The sequence below is a fragment of the Cnephaeus nilssonii genome, assembly GCF_951640355.1.
Source record: "Cnephaeus nilssonii genome assembly, chromosome: 11".
In the NCBI taxonomy this organism is placed as follows: domain Eukaryota; kingdom Metazoa; phylum Chordata; class Mammalia; order Chiroptera; family Vespertilionidae; genus Cnephaeus; species Cnephaeus nilssonii.
The window spans coordinates 46,912,610-46,927,449 of record NC_137082.1 but is presented as its reverse complement, the minus strand read 5'-3'; the positions used below and the strand labels follow the sequence as shown (position 1 = coordinate 46,927,449).

The following is a 14,840-nucleotide window of genomic DNA, read 5'->3' as shown; positions in this document are numbered from 1 at the left end:
TTTGATAGTCTATTCATTCATATTGCATTTATAATTACAAAGGTTCCTTTTATAAAATAATTTAAGCAGTGGAGTGGAAAATTTAACAACTGGTTCTCCCAAAGAAAACAGATGGTGTTTGCTGATTTCCATAGTGGTCTAAATATGACCACCCTGGTTGACTTCAACCTACCAAAATGGTGTCACTAGAAGTGGAGCTGGGAAGAGATGGCATCATTGATTCTTGGGAGTTGGTTCTAGTACACCACGAAATTTTATTGGCTAGATAATAGGTATTTATTTAAATGTTTTTGGAGAAGCACCTGACTTGTTTTAAAATTGATTTTTATATTGGTCATCTGTTCCAGTCTGTGGTTTTAAAATATAGCCCATCTCTTAAGTATTATACCAGATAATCATATACAGTGTCAGATTTCTGAAGAAGAAAAAGACACTAAAATAAACTCACCATCATAATAATTAAATTTAGCTAGAGAATTTCATAGAAATTTTATCATTTTTCCGGTCATGTCAAGCATTTTTAAAAAATATCACTCAATCGAGTTCAATACTGTATTGATATAATCTTTCACACATAAAATGGCAATTGGTATATGCAAGAATTTTAAATCTTTATTTAAATTTTACTCTTTTCCCAATATATTACTGGCAAATATGAAAAAAAAATTAAAAACGAAGAAAATATATTCTCTAAAAGGAAAGGAAGTAAGGTGAATAATGTCATATTCCTTTTCTAAAATACATTCAAACCTCCATTAAGTGATATGTGCAACAATCAGCAGCTTCGACATCCAAATGTACTAAACTATTTTATCTTCTTGCAGACAACAAGGGGTTATTACAAAACTGTTTTCTTAGCACCCTGCTGATTCAACACCTACCTAATACCTATACCACACTGTGATTTTAGTGAAAAGGGTAGACATGTACTAGCTTTTTTGTTTTAATTTGAAAAAGTTACATACTTGACTAAAAGTAATGAATGGGATATTTTACTCTGTTATAAAATTGGTTTTTCATATATAGGTATATTAATACAGCAAGAAGCATATCTATCTAGGCATGAAACAATGTCTACAAAACTTTATTCAAATAAAAGGACTGTTTGCAGATAACCCAATTTATTGAATTACTGATTTTGATGAAGCTGAAGGCCACTTTCACATACTTCATTTCTAAAGGTGGGCTGCAAGTTTACACAATCCTACACAGTTTCTCCTAGTGTCATCAAAATGTTGATGTTCCAGTTCCAGTGTTTGTCTTTCAGAAAGAAGCACTTTTAGAACATAATTTTTTATACAGTGTCCATTATCTATAGATTTATTAGGAACCAGACAATAACTCTCTCTAAAAGGAAAAAAGAAACGAAATCCATTCTTACTCGAATATATGCACATTAAACTAGTACGGTTGTTTAATGATAGGTAGAAATATTTAGTCATAAAATTCTTCTTTTTGAAGAAGCCCATCACAAACTTAAACACATGTGATCCCTTGAAATTACTCTCCTCACTTTGGCACATCTAAACCAGTATAGAAATTATACATTGCCAGGTCTATTTTTGAAGAACATATTTGCACTGGAATTTAAAGATGGGTTTTAAAGTTTATAACATGACATTAAGACATATTTATAAAAATCAGTCTTTTGCTCTATATGCTTACAGCAAAAGAAGGTGGGGTAAAACAAATTCTCAAAAGTCTTTGGAGCATATAGAACTCTTGACCTTGAAAAATAAATCTCGCATCAAAGGAAATCTCACTTCTCTCTGAAATCTTCTTTTTAAAATACAAATACTTCATTCCAATGTTTTGTATGTTCCAATGACTCAGACCAATAATTCATATGTCCTTGTAGTGGTTCTCTGCTCTGAGATGCTCAATTGCTCTGTTTTTTTTTTTTTCTTCTCCATTTCCATGCTTCATTTCCTTCATAGAGCTCTGACTGGTGAAAATCAGCATGTTCTGATGAGCTCAATACTATGAGGCAGTAAGATGGACCTGAATTTGGTGGAGATTGGAGCTCAAAAATTAATATAAGACCATGTGTCAGATAAAAAAGAAAAGATATTCTCCTGTAAAAATCAGAAGAGGTAATAAAAAAACCAACGAATAGACAGCAACTGTTTTTATACCTACACAAGCATCTCAAAACGGTTGCACACTTTCAGAATGATTAACCTTTTTCTTATTTGGAACACTTCATATTTATTTGCTAAACAATGGTTTACGTTGCCTTAAATCCAATTTCATTGGCTTGTATTAGAGGATTGGGAAAGATTTTTCTAAGAATTTATATTTTGCTAAATGAAATATATTTGCTAAACCAGAGCAATAAAATTCTTCTGGATTCTCTAATCTAGCAAGCGTAAAGCATCACTATAAATTAAATTTGTCCCACGTTTTTATATCCGAGAAGTTGCAGGACTTCTCAGTGGCACATCGTGTTGTTCTCACTGACAGTACCATGAAGGTGTGCACTGGGCATCCTTGGTTCACTGACGACACAGGGCACTACTTACTCATAGAGGTTAGTGCCTTTGCAGGTATTTGAGAGTTGCTATCTATTCACAAATCACTGAGCATTTCTTTTTATCAAAAGCCTTCAAATGCTCAGAGTCTGTGGTCAGTGTGGTCCTTGGATCCATCTAACGAACGTACGCTTCACCAAGGTAGAAACCAAACCATTAAAAATGGAGACATATTTACAACCATTTCCTCTAGCAAAGGGAGTTCTTGTTTTGTGTTATGTAGTCTTTTTTGTTTGTTTTGCTTTGACTTTGTCTTCAGTACATTTCCAAGGCTAGGAGTACAAAGTCTCCTGACCAGTCCCATACATGTCCGCAAGTCGTTTAAAACGGGGCCCCCAGTCACTCAGGTAGTCATAGTTCTGATCAGAGTTTGAGCTGATGGACTCCAAGGAGCTGAGGGACTCAGCCACTGAGCCGTTCCCTTCAAATGCATACGTCTGCAAGGAGTCATAAGGGGGGGCACAGGGATCCACGTCAGCTTCCTTCAGTCTCTCCCAAATAAATTCCCGAAAAATGACATTATCTGGGATGCTTTTAAAAGTCGGTCGACTCAAGAACTGAATTTCTGGAGTCACGTCCCTCCGGGTCTTGGTGTCTCTGATGACGTTGAGGTTTCTCAATGCTGCCATGTCAAAAGCTTCCGTGTCTTCCTCTCCTCCACCCTCATCATCGTAGCGAACGATATTCTCTCTGATATCTCTCTCTTCATCGAAAATGAGGGGCTCTTTTTTCCGTCTCCTCATGGTGACGATCAGGAGGATCAACACTGAAACAGCAAAGGGAGAGTTTCTGTAAACGCAGTGACTGTCAACCTGCCACCATTAGGGCTCTGATGTTGACTCAGACTTTCTGCCCTTTCAAGGGAAATGAATTGGCTGCCTACTTACATGGGAATTCACAACAGTTGATGTGTTAAATTGCTAAAATGCCTTTAAAATAGAACACTTTAGTACATCAAAAGAAATCATTTTTCCACACCTGTTCAGAATTGATGCCTCCCTCTTTAACATAACCTCCCAAACCTCCTCGGTAGCATTTGATAGAGCAAAGTGAAAGGCCAGTTCAGGATAAATACAATAATTTCAAAGCTAGGAAACACAAAGCGATTTTTTTTGAGCTCCTTAATTGCTGGAAAGGCAAAGTGACACTTATAAATGTTTTGGGTATAATTTAGCAGCTGCAATTTCAGAAGGAAATGGATTATAGCATTTGGTCAGGTTCTTTGAAGAAATGCCTAGTACTTGTCTCTGAAACTCAGCTGTTAAATACAATCTGGCATGTCAGACTATATACAAAGATTAAAAGCTTTTCTTTAGTAAATTGAGTTTCACTTTTAGTATGAAATACTGAACTTGGTCTTTATGCATTATACTGAGAGAATATAGATTGTGAGATTTTCAGCATTAGCTAAAGACAGATTTAAGAAATCAAACACCCCTTTAACATTAGGAATTTTGCTTCTTATAACAAACTTAATAAATGATAGCAAAGCACATGGTGGCACTAGAGAGCAAAAAAGAGCAAGTAGCCTGGCCATGCCCTATCTGGCCCTGCTCTGGCGATGGTCAGTGGCCGGCAAACTCATTAGTCAACAGAGCCAAATATCAACAGTGCAATGACTGAAATTTCTTTTGAGAGCCAAATTGTTTAAACTTAAACTAAATAGGTAGGTACATTGTTATTAACTTAATTAGGGTACTCCTAATCTGGACTTTGCTAAAAACTCAAGGGGCCAAAGAGCTGCATGTGGCTCGTGAGCCGCAGTTTGCCGACCACTGGCTGTGGTGAATGAATGCCCGCAGAACTGGGAACACTGTAGATTTCATGGCCCCTGGATTAAGTTAAAATAAAGTAGAAAAATTTAGAATTTAAAAATATATGTTAATGAATTATCACTAATTATCTGTCTACAAATAACATATGTTTTTAAATAATTTTTATCACACCAGCCAGATTTTTTTGGAAGATCTTAAAGGTCCACAGGGTCATTGCTCTCAGCATATGTTTTAAAAGAAGTTTAAAATACCTACATTTAAAATAGCTTGTAGGGTGTTACTTTGGCAATTAAGAATACATTTGAAAATAAAAATGTAAAACCCATGAAGAAGGGTATCAATGTAGCACAGAGAAATTAAATGCAATGGTTAGGAGATAAAACATGCTCCATTCTCCACCTTAATCTGCTTTAAATCACAAACCTTCAAGTACTTAATATATTTTTTAAAATAAGTTTATCTTCAGTGAAAAGTGTAGCTTTCTATAGTATTTGTCTTCTATCTGCTTTTCCAAACATCAACAGGGATGTGACTAGTGAAGACATTTTTATTGAGGCTCTTTGGAAATAATTGTGAAACCAACTGTTTATTGTGCATTTTCCTCCCCACCCCCTTTTTTTCTTTTCCCACTTCACCCTGACCGTAAGCTCACCCGTAAGCTTTACTGACATCCTACAATTTAAATACTGAGATATATTTCTGAGATTTTTCTAGTACCTTCTCATGTTGCTATGGCACAAATATGCCTATTCTCACTTTTACTCCAACTCACTACATTTGAATGTCTTCAACTGGCTTCACGTCAGATATGTAGTCCAAAATCTTGTGTACAAATTATTTCTCCATTTGTTCCCACAAGCAGTCTGGTACTCAGCTCCCTTCCCTGCTAAGTGGATTCCCAGCTCTTGTCTTCTGAGAATTCTCATTTGCACCACTGCAAAACCTGTGGTTCTCAAGGTCCATGACAAAGTTACAGCTCCATTACCACTATTGTAACATTCTGCCACGGACCTTACCCTAATATGAAGGTTTAGTGTCGGGAAGACTTTGGATAAAAGTCCAGCCTTTGCCACATGTTAGATGTGTGACCTTGGGCTAGTAACTAAAATTAACCGAGCCTAGCTATCCATGGTAATTACAGACAACTTCAGTGTTCACAGGGTTGATTCCAGAGGTAAAGAGTCTGGGGAATAATGTAAGTAGAGCTAGCTGACTGCCAGGCCCTTGGTGAGCAAGAGAGGATTTTTTCATCATGATAAAATTCAAAATTCCATAAACACAGCAAGTGAAGACATTGCATTTCTTTCGATCGAAAGAAAATGAAGAACAAGATTAGTTAAGAAGTGAAGTCGGAAGTGTATCAAATATATGCCAAAGCCTGTGAACTAAAGATTAAGTGGGAGAAAGAAAGGGCAGTAAGGTAAGAAATGAAGGTCTATACACAAGGTACAGTATTTTATATTCAATTGTTGTCTTAGACATGTGAAACAACCTATGGTCACTGTCCTAAAATGCAATAATTAGGGGTGAGACATACCACCTCCCTCTGTCAGCGTCAGCCTGTGCACTTCTATAACACTCTGAGTTCAGTGTCTCCATTGAAGGTAATGGGATTACAAGCCAGGAGCTCAAGTGGCAATTGCTAATTCAGAAAAAGACACATCAGTAAGTTTTAAAACACAGGGATAAATAAAATAATTAGATTTAGGTATATAACTTTAGTCTCTGAAACTCTTTACATAGTTCCACAAAGATAAAAGTAATTGTAACAGAAGGAAAGTGGGACCAAATAAGACTTCTTATTGAGAAATCGGATTAAGACAGAGAGGCGAGTATCAAAGGGGATCATGATGGCCGAAGCCGGTTTGGCTCAGTGGATAGAGCGTCGGTCTGCGGACTGGAAGGTCCCAGGTTCGATTCTGGTCAAGGGCATGTACATTGGTTGCGGGCACATCCCCCGGTGGGGGGTGTGCAGGAGGCAGCTGGTCGATGTCTCTCTCTCATCGATGTTTCTAGCTCTCTATCCCTCTCCCTTCCTCTCTCTGAAAAATCATTAAAAAAATATATTTAAAAAAAAAAGAAAAAAAGGGGATCATGATGGGTGGACAGGTGGAGGCAGGTGAAAATGAGATATCTGTTACACATATTGGGGAGCAAAATTGAGGGGGGGCACGTCCATTTGAGTATAAAAGGGCATAAAAGTGAATGAAGATATGACTATAAGAATTATGTAATAATTAGATGCTCTTTAAGTCAATGTCGAAGTAGGCAGAAGATGTCAAAATTCTCAATTCTCTTTCCTTCATATAATTACAATGAATCTTTCTCTCTTACACACATTTGACCCTTGAACAAACTGTACATGAACTTTTATTTTTTTTTAATTGTCCAATTACAGGTGACATTTTTAGTTTTAGGTATACAACATCGTGATTAGACATTTATGACTTACAAAGTGATCACAATAAGTCTACTGACACCAAACAAGTCATTATAGTATTGCTGACTGTATTCCCTGTGCTGTGTTTTACATCCCTAACACCTTTTATAACTGGCAATATTTATTCCCTTTAATTTTTTCACTCATGCAACCACCCCTCTCCTATCTGGTGACCATAAATTTTTCTGTATCTATGAGTTTGCTTCTGTTTGTTTATTTTGTTCTTTAGATTCCACATATAAGTGAAATAATATGGTATTTCTTTCTCTGTCTCAATTATTTCACTTAGCATAATACCCCCTAGGTCCAACCATGTTGCTGCCAACGACAAAATTTCATTACTTTTTATGACTAATATTCTATTGTACAGGGGTGGGCAATTTACAATTGTTTGTATGGAAAAATACATGCAGGTTATGATAATGACAACAGCTTTATTAACTCAAAAGAATGTCACAAGACAACTGTATGTTTCTTTTTCTCCTCCTTTTGGCTGCCTCCCCATGTTTATTTCTATGTATTTAGGTAGAGTTGCTATTTTTCCCAGTCTTGGCAAGGTGGCATATGTAGCAGTTGTCCTATGAGGCCCATTGGCACAGTCTCCCTGTTCACCTGAGCTGGGGGCTCCAGTTGTTTCCCTTTTGTGGGTTGTGTGTGCTCCCCTGCTATAGTTGAACCTTGATTTAGTTGGCAGGTCAGTGGGTGGTACTGACTGACTATGAGGGCTGGCACAACAGAGTGGGAGTCACTTTAGCAGGACTGTGTTGACCATGAAATCCACCCTTAGGGTGTGTCCTCTGCGCAGCTGGTTAGGTGGTATGCTGGTGTGGTCTGCAGCCGGCCACTGGGTGTGTTGGTTCTGGAACTGCTTCGGGGGGACTATGCTGTGAACTGAGGGCAGATGTCCCTAGTGCCAGGCTTGAACCTTTTGGTGAACATCACAACATGAGTTGAGGTCAGCTGTCACTTATGCCAGTTTTGTGCCCGCTTGGTTGAAGCTACATTCTGAGCTAACACTGGCTGCAGCTCACAGTTTGGAATTACAATGAAAATTGAGACCCTTCATCACTTGCGTCAGGCTTGGAGCGGCTTAACAAGAGGTATAAGACATGGTGAGGCCAGCCACTGCTCATCTGGGGACCTTTAAGAGATTTTAGGGAAGTCCACAGCACGAGCTGAGGAAGGCTTCTAGTGTTGAAAATCCACTGGAAGCAGCTCTCGCTGGGAATGCGAGTTGAGTGGGGTGAGGTCTCAGGAAATTACCAGGGTGGAGAAACCTGTTATCCAGGTTAATGGAGAGCTCGGATTTGGCATATGCCTACTGGTCAGGAGTTGGAAGGGCTCAACAAAGGAAGAAGGGTGACAGCCAGCAATTCTGTCCCTAGAAAGAGCCATCCTGATCCCCTCCAGACCCCACCCTTCAGTTTCTCCCCATATATCCCTCGCACTTTTTTTGTGTTAGGGACAAGAATGAGTGAGTTTACAAGTGAGCAAGTCTGTTTGGGGCCCCTCGAGGAATGCCTGGGTCTCCAGTAGCCCTCTAATTTTCACAGCAAGAAGTTATGAGGAATCCTCTTCCCAGCATTGCTGCAATGGGATAAGGAGCCCAGTGTGGGACTGGGACTACTTGCTCCTCGATGGGACCCTCCATAGCTGAGATATAACTCCGATTCTTAATTGTCACAAGTGGATGTAGGACCAGCCTATTCTGCATATCCCATCCCCCCAACAGATTTCTCTATATCCTGAGTTAAAGAAGTTCTGTTCAGCTAGTCTTCAGGAGGTTCTCAATTATGCTTGTCCAATAATTCAGTTGTAATTTTGTTATGTTCATGGGAAGAAGCAAACCCAGCAATTACTTATTCCACTATCTTGACTGGAAGTCATAAGTAGATTTTTTGAATGTTGGGAAAATTTTGGGAGATTTATGAAAATTTGAAAAAACTCACAAATGTATAAAATGCTAAAACAATAAAGAAAAAAGTACATCATCCTATATAATAAAAGCCCAGCAAGCAAACGGTGGAATGACCGATCTACCAGTCGCTATGATGTGCACTGACCACCAGGGGGCAGATGCTCAACACAGGAGCTGCCCCCTGGTGTTCAGTGCACTACCACAGTGGGAGTGCTGCTCGGCTGACCAGGATGAACGGCTGCTCCGTGAACCCCGGGCCGATGGGAAGGAACCCAGGCTGCGATCGTCACCTCCTCGCCCATGCTCCTCCTCCTCACTCCCTGCCACCTCCTCCAGATGCCCACAGGCTGCGCAGCACCACCACTGGGCTCAGCCCCAACCGGGTCCCCTGGAGAGGTGAGTGCTCTGGCTCCACAGAAGATGCCAGACCAGGAAGCAGCTGCACAGAGGGCAGGTCCACAGCTATCAGCTGACTGGGATGAGCTGCGCTCCCACAGCGGGCCGATCCCCGCAGGCCACGCCCCCCACTAATGCACAAATCCCAAGCACCAGGTCTCTAGTAAATGTATAAAATGTGTCGATTCTAGGCTATTTTATCATTTACTACCATAAAACAAAAAATCTATAATATACATTTGACATTTACCAAACACAAACACTGTGCATGGCACCATTTGAACTGAGAGAAATGTAAACAAATATGAAGATGCATATTAGACCATAAATGCATAAAAGTAGCTGTATTCCTACTACAATTTCATAGCCACCTTTTGTTGCTTTTGCAGTGAGCCCAAGTGCTGTGAGCCTCTGCTTAAAATGCCATGCGACGCTACTCATCTCCATGTGAGCACCGTGAATTAGTGGAAAGTGATTTGTTGCAATTCTTACATATTTTCCTCCGTGTTTATTGTAATACTGTACACCTTGAATACCACTGTGGGACCCATAAGAAATGCCACTAGAAATGGAGAAATCAGTCCCAAGAAGCAGAGAAAAGTCATGATATGTACCTTAGGTTGTGGTCAGTAGCTGTGTGGTTGCTCACCATCTCAAGATAAATGAATATAGTATTATAGAAAAAAACACCCAACAGGAAATGTATAAAGGTATTACAGCAGGTAAGAAAACCTTGTGTTTTGCGAAATACCTTTTTATGTAATACCTTTTATTAAAAATGCAGCTTTTTATGTGGCCACAATCCTATATAACAAAAGCATAATATGCAAATCGAACAGCACAACGACCAGTTACTATGACATGCACTGACCACCAGGGGCAGATGCTCAATGCACTCCCACAGGGGGAGTGCCACTCAGCCAGAAGACAGGTTCACAGCTGGCAAGCATAGCAGCGGTGGCAGGAGCCTCTCACGCCTCCATTGCAGGAGGGTGGTAAGGAATGAGGGGTCCTGGACTGCTGGAGGGATGTCTGTCTGCCAGCTTAGGCACAATCCCCTAAGCCCGTGGTTGGCAAACTGCGGCTCGCGAGCTACATGTGGCTCGTTGGCCCCTTGAGTGTGGCTCTTCCACAAAATACCGCAGCCTGGGCGAGTCTATTTTGAAGAAGTGGCGTTAGAAAAAGTTTAAGTTTAAAAAATTTGGCTCTCACAAGAAATTTCAATCGTCGTACTGTTGATATTTGGCTCTGTTGACTAATAAGTTTGCCGACCACTGCCCTAAGCTGGCAAGCGGACATCCCCCGATGGGTCCCATACTGTGAGAGGGTGCAGGCCGGGCTGAGGGCCATCCCTCTACCCGCCACAAATCTCATGCACCGGGCCTCTAGTATTGTGATAAGAAAGGCATACCTAGAGACTGGTATGATTTTAGAAAAAACAGTCATTTTATGAGAACTTAAAAGAAAAGTGAAGGATCCAAAGTTGGGAAAGGAAATGCCAGCAAATGATCGTTTGATCATCTTAGGAAGAGGTTTGGCTTCAAAAATGTCAAGGTAACAGCAGAAGCCGCTCTGCCGACCAAGAGGCAGCATAATAGCTCCTAGACCCCATTAAAAAATCATTGAGGAGAAAGAGTATCTGACTGAAGAGGTTTTTAAAAGCAGAAAAAAGTGCCCTGTTTGGGAGGAAAAATACCACATAGGACATTTCTTAGTAAGGAAGAGTACCAAGTACCAGGATTTAAAGGAGAAGGAGATAGGCTAACTTTGTTTTGTGCAAATTCAGTAAGGTTTATAATCCAGACTGCACTTATCTATAAAGCTGTTCACCCACGAGTCTTGAAGGAAAAAGAGAAACATTAGCTGCCAGTCTTTTGGTTGGAGAACAAGATGACCTGGACAATGAGAACCCTTTCTCTAGATTGGTTCTCTTGATGCTTTGTCCCTGCGGTCAGGAGGTTCTGGACAGTAAGAAACGGCCTTTTACGTTCTTTCGATATTGGACAATGCCCCTGCCACCCAGCACTTTGTGCATTCACCACCAAAGGTGTCATAGTGGTCTACTTGCCCCCAAACACAATGTCTCCACTTCCATTTCTAGATCAGGAGGTCTGAAGGGAACTTTAAGGCTTGTTATTCATGGCATTCTATGGAAAGGATTATCAAAGCTTTGGAAGAGAACCTAAGTAGAGAGAAAAATGATGAAAGGCAGAAAAGATCACACCATTGATGATGCCAGAGCTATGAAAGTCATCATGCCCCAAACAATAAATTCCTGCTGGAGAAACTGTGTTCATAGACTGTGCAAAGCTTCAGAGCAATAATGACAGAGCCAGTGAAGGAAAGCTAACAGACTGGGCATATAACAAAAAACATTGGAAGGATTTGAAGATATGGATATTGAAGTTTAAGAGCTAGTAGACACCACAGCAGAGGAATTAACAGAAGATGAGATGAGTGAACCTGAACCAGTGCCAGATGGCAGGAAGAAAATGGAGAAGCAGCAGAGCCAGAAAGAAACTGACAACGCCGAAGAAGGTACTGATGACTCAAGAGGCTCTGGCTTCCTTTAGGACATGGGCCCTTTGGTGATGCAGGCCCTGGAACTAAAGCGAAGAGTGAAAAGGAGGAGTGGTGCCACATAGAAACATTTTTAAAGAAGTGAAAAAGAAATCAGACAGAAATGATGTGTACTTCCATGTTTACACTGAGCGATCTGTCTCCACCACCTTGAGACAGCAAGACCAGTCCTCCTCCTCAGCCTACTCAACGTGAAGACCATTATGGTCATCCAAAGTCATCACGCCATATAACTAATGTATCTGTTGTGTGTGTCTGTCTTTGTGTGGAGAGCAATTAACGGTAGAAATGTTTTTGTATCATCATCACCATCGCCTAAGTATTCATTATGTAGAACATTGGGTGCAATCCTTGAAGTGGAATGACTATCCAGGCATAAAGTGTGTGATGTTTCATAAAAAGTTAATAATGTGTTTCATAAAAATTGATAATGTGTTTTTATTACTAGTTTATATAACTTTGCTTTCAAAAATTACATTACTATTACAGTATGCCTCACTCATAATTGGGGAAACAGCATATTAACCTATCACTACAGTTAACTGTTTTTAAAAAATATAACAATCTTCCCAATACTGTATTATGAATATGGCTCTAATAGTGTATGCAATAAAAATGTTATAACAATCGATTAGGCTACCATAATATCATCATATTGCTGCTTCTTAGTTATCAACACATGATCATTATACCTAAAAATAAGTTAATTATTTTTCCATTTTTGATGTCTAGTGGTAGTAATATATATAAAATCTACAGTGTTTTATAGCATATAAGACAATATTGATGTAGGTATTAAGAGATGATTAATTTGTCTAAGGCAGCATGAACTTACAGTATTTTCTCTTATGGTTTGCTTAACATTTTTTCAAGCTTACTTTATGTGTTAACTTAATAGTTTATGTTATCAGTTAGGCTTCCAATCAACAGCAGGCAATTAGTAGTTATGTTTTTGGAGAGTCAAAAAAATTATACATGGATTTTCAACTGCACTGGGGGGTTGGTGCTCCTAACTCCTATGTGTATGTATAAAACAATTATCTTTTATATTAACTGAAAACATTTTTACATTACCTATAAAGTTGACTTTTGATGCTCAAGTATAGTGTTCAATAAAGGTGAAATACCAGAGCACCCATAGACAAAATACACATTACGGATACTGATATCTTATGGAGTTTCTCATTTCCCAATCTTGCCTGAAGCAATGTGAAGTGCTTAACATTTCAATGACTTGGGGGAGTATTTTCTTCTACATACTGGAGCATGTATAACAATAAATTTTAACCTTTATGTAGAATAAGTATTAACTGCTCTTCAAGATCTATAGAGATAATCTCTATATTAAAAACTATTTCCAGATCTAAGTATGTACAAAATTATATAGTTCAAGTGCTTTTATCATCTGTCTTTTCTGTCATATGGAATATAATTCTGAGTGGAGACTGAGGAAAGAGCAGGTCTAGTTGAAGTCTAGACATGTGGCACATATATTGTGCTGGTTGGTTGTGGCTTTACATATCCAGTTAACAAACATGTGTTAACCATTTAGTATATGCATTAGGTATGATAACAATGGTGCACATAGAGGCAGGCATAACACATTTTCTCCTGGACTTACAATTAAATGGGACAGACACATATTAGTTAACTAATAAGACAACTAAATGTATTTTTTCCAAAGAGGGAAATATGATCTTTTAAATATACATATTAGGGAAAACAGGTCCAGACAAAAGAGATTTAAGTGCGGCTGGGATGGGGGTGCAGATGTGATAAGGGAGATTATTTTCAGCACAGTCAACTGATCAGCGAAGGTTTAAGGCAGTGCAGCTGGAGAGCTAAGCATGAGGAAGGAGATGGAAGCACCAGAAAGAGACGGCAGGCCCAAGAACCAACAGGTTTTAAGGAGTGGGTGTTAGAAAAATAGTTAGAATGCGATTGCAGCAGAAAAAGCATGATGCTGCCCTAAATTTCTGGTTTTAGAACTCAGTTTCATAACATTCAAGTCAACATTCACAGAGTATCCCAATATGGTAGGAAATAGTGCTAGGTAGTGGCAAAACCATGAAAGAGAACCCCTGCATCCTCACAGCTCAATCTTTGTAGAATATCTGCACATAAATCATAATGCAGTTCATGTAAGAAGGTAAAGATGCACAGGTATAAAGAAACTTGCCAGAATAGCAGCATTCTCCCAAAACTGAGAGAAATAAAAGATGGAGAAAAATATAAAAAAAACAAACTAGCGGGCCCCTTCATTCTCAACTTCTCTGTGGTCTATAACAGATATATAAACCGGAACATGGTTTTTGCTTAGTCATCTTCAAAGTACATATTTCAGTCCTGCTTTCCTAACCAGCTTCCTAGAGGTTAACTATAGCAGCACTGGCCCTACAATTAAGAAGCCCTTCTCTCCACTAAACTGCTATCATCAAGTGTCTTATCTTCTTAAAAGTCATCCAGATTTGTTGTAATATAACTTATAGTGTAGTTCTCAGCTCAACAACTCATTGTCACCCTGAATCCCCTGCACTGAGTTCTCTATGCTTGCAAATGTCAGAATTCTCAATATCCAATTTTGGTACCCAGCACTAGGCAGACATCTGTGGATGTGGTACAAAATGATACCACTGCTAGATAAAACTACTTAGAGAGGGACAATTTTCCTTAATGCATTTAATTATGTTTTTACATATTTCAAATGTTGAGTCTGGGATTCATTTAAAACAGCTCAGTCATGTGAGTTATCAAGCTACTTCCTTTCTACCCTAAAAAGATTTTTGTTTTAAGACTGTATATGTATACCTGTTAAATATCACTTCCTTAAATTTATCCAGTTGTTTAGAGACTGACACCAAAAGTGTAAAGGCTCAATTTTGTTTTAATTCAACAATATTTTCTACTGACCACTGATTTTCTAAAAGTATAAGCCCTATAAAAACAGTGGTTTTTATTCTGCAGAGAACAATATTTGATGCTAAGTATGCATCCAATAAATATTTGTTAAATAAAGTCCAGGAAAGGTTCTGTGACTGAAGATATTCTTGCCATTAAAAAGAAATAAATTAACTATTATATAATGCACTAACTATATGGTAAAATAACATACTAGAGGCCCGGTGTACGAAATTCATGCACGGGGAGGGGGGGTGGGAGGAGTGTATCCCTCAGCCCAGCCTGCACCCTCTCCAATCTGG

General features: G+C 39.1%; 1 protein-coding gene across 1 annotated transcript in view; it reads right to left on the bottom strand.

Moving 5' to 3' along the window:
- Nucleotides 1-2,803: 2,803 nt before the first annotated feature.
- Nucleotides 2,804-14,840, bottom strand: part of CDH7 (cadherin 7) — a gene marked incomplete at both ends in the record, with an annotated part of 106,417 nt that continues 94,380 nt past the window's right edge. The window contains one exon of the mRNA XM_079785301.1: nt 2,804-3,297. Within this exon, the coding sequence (XP_079641427.1) occupies nt 2,804-3,297 (494 nt within the window). The remainder of the gene's footprint in view (nt 3,298-14,840) is intronic.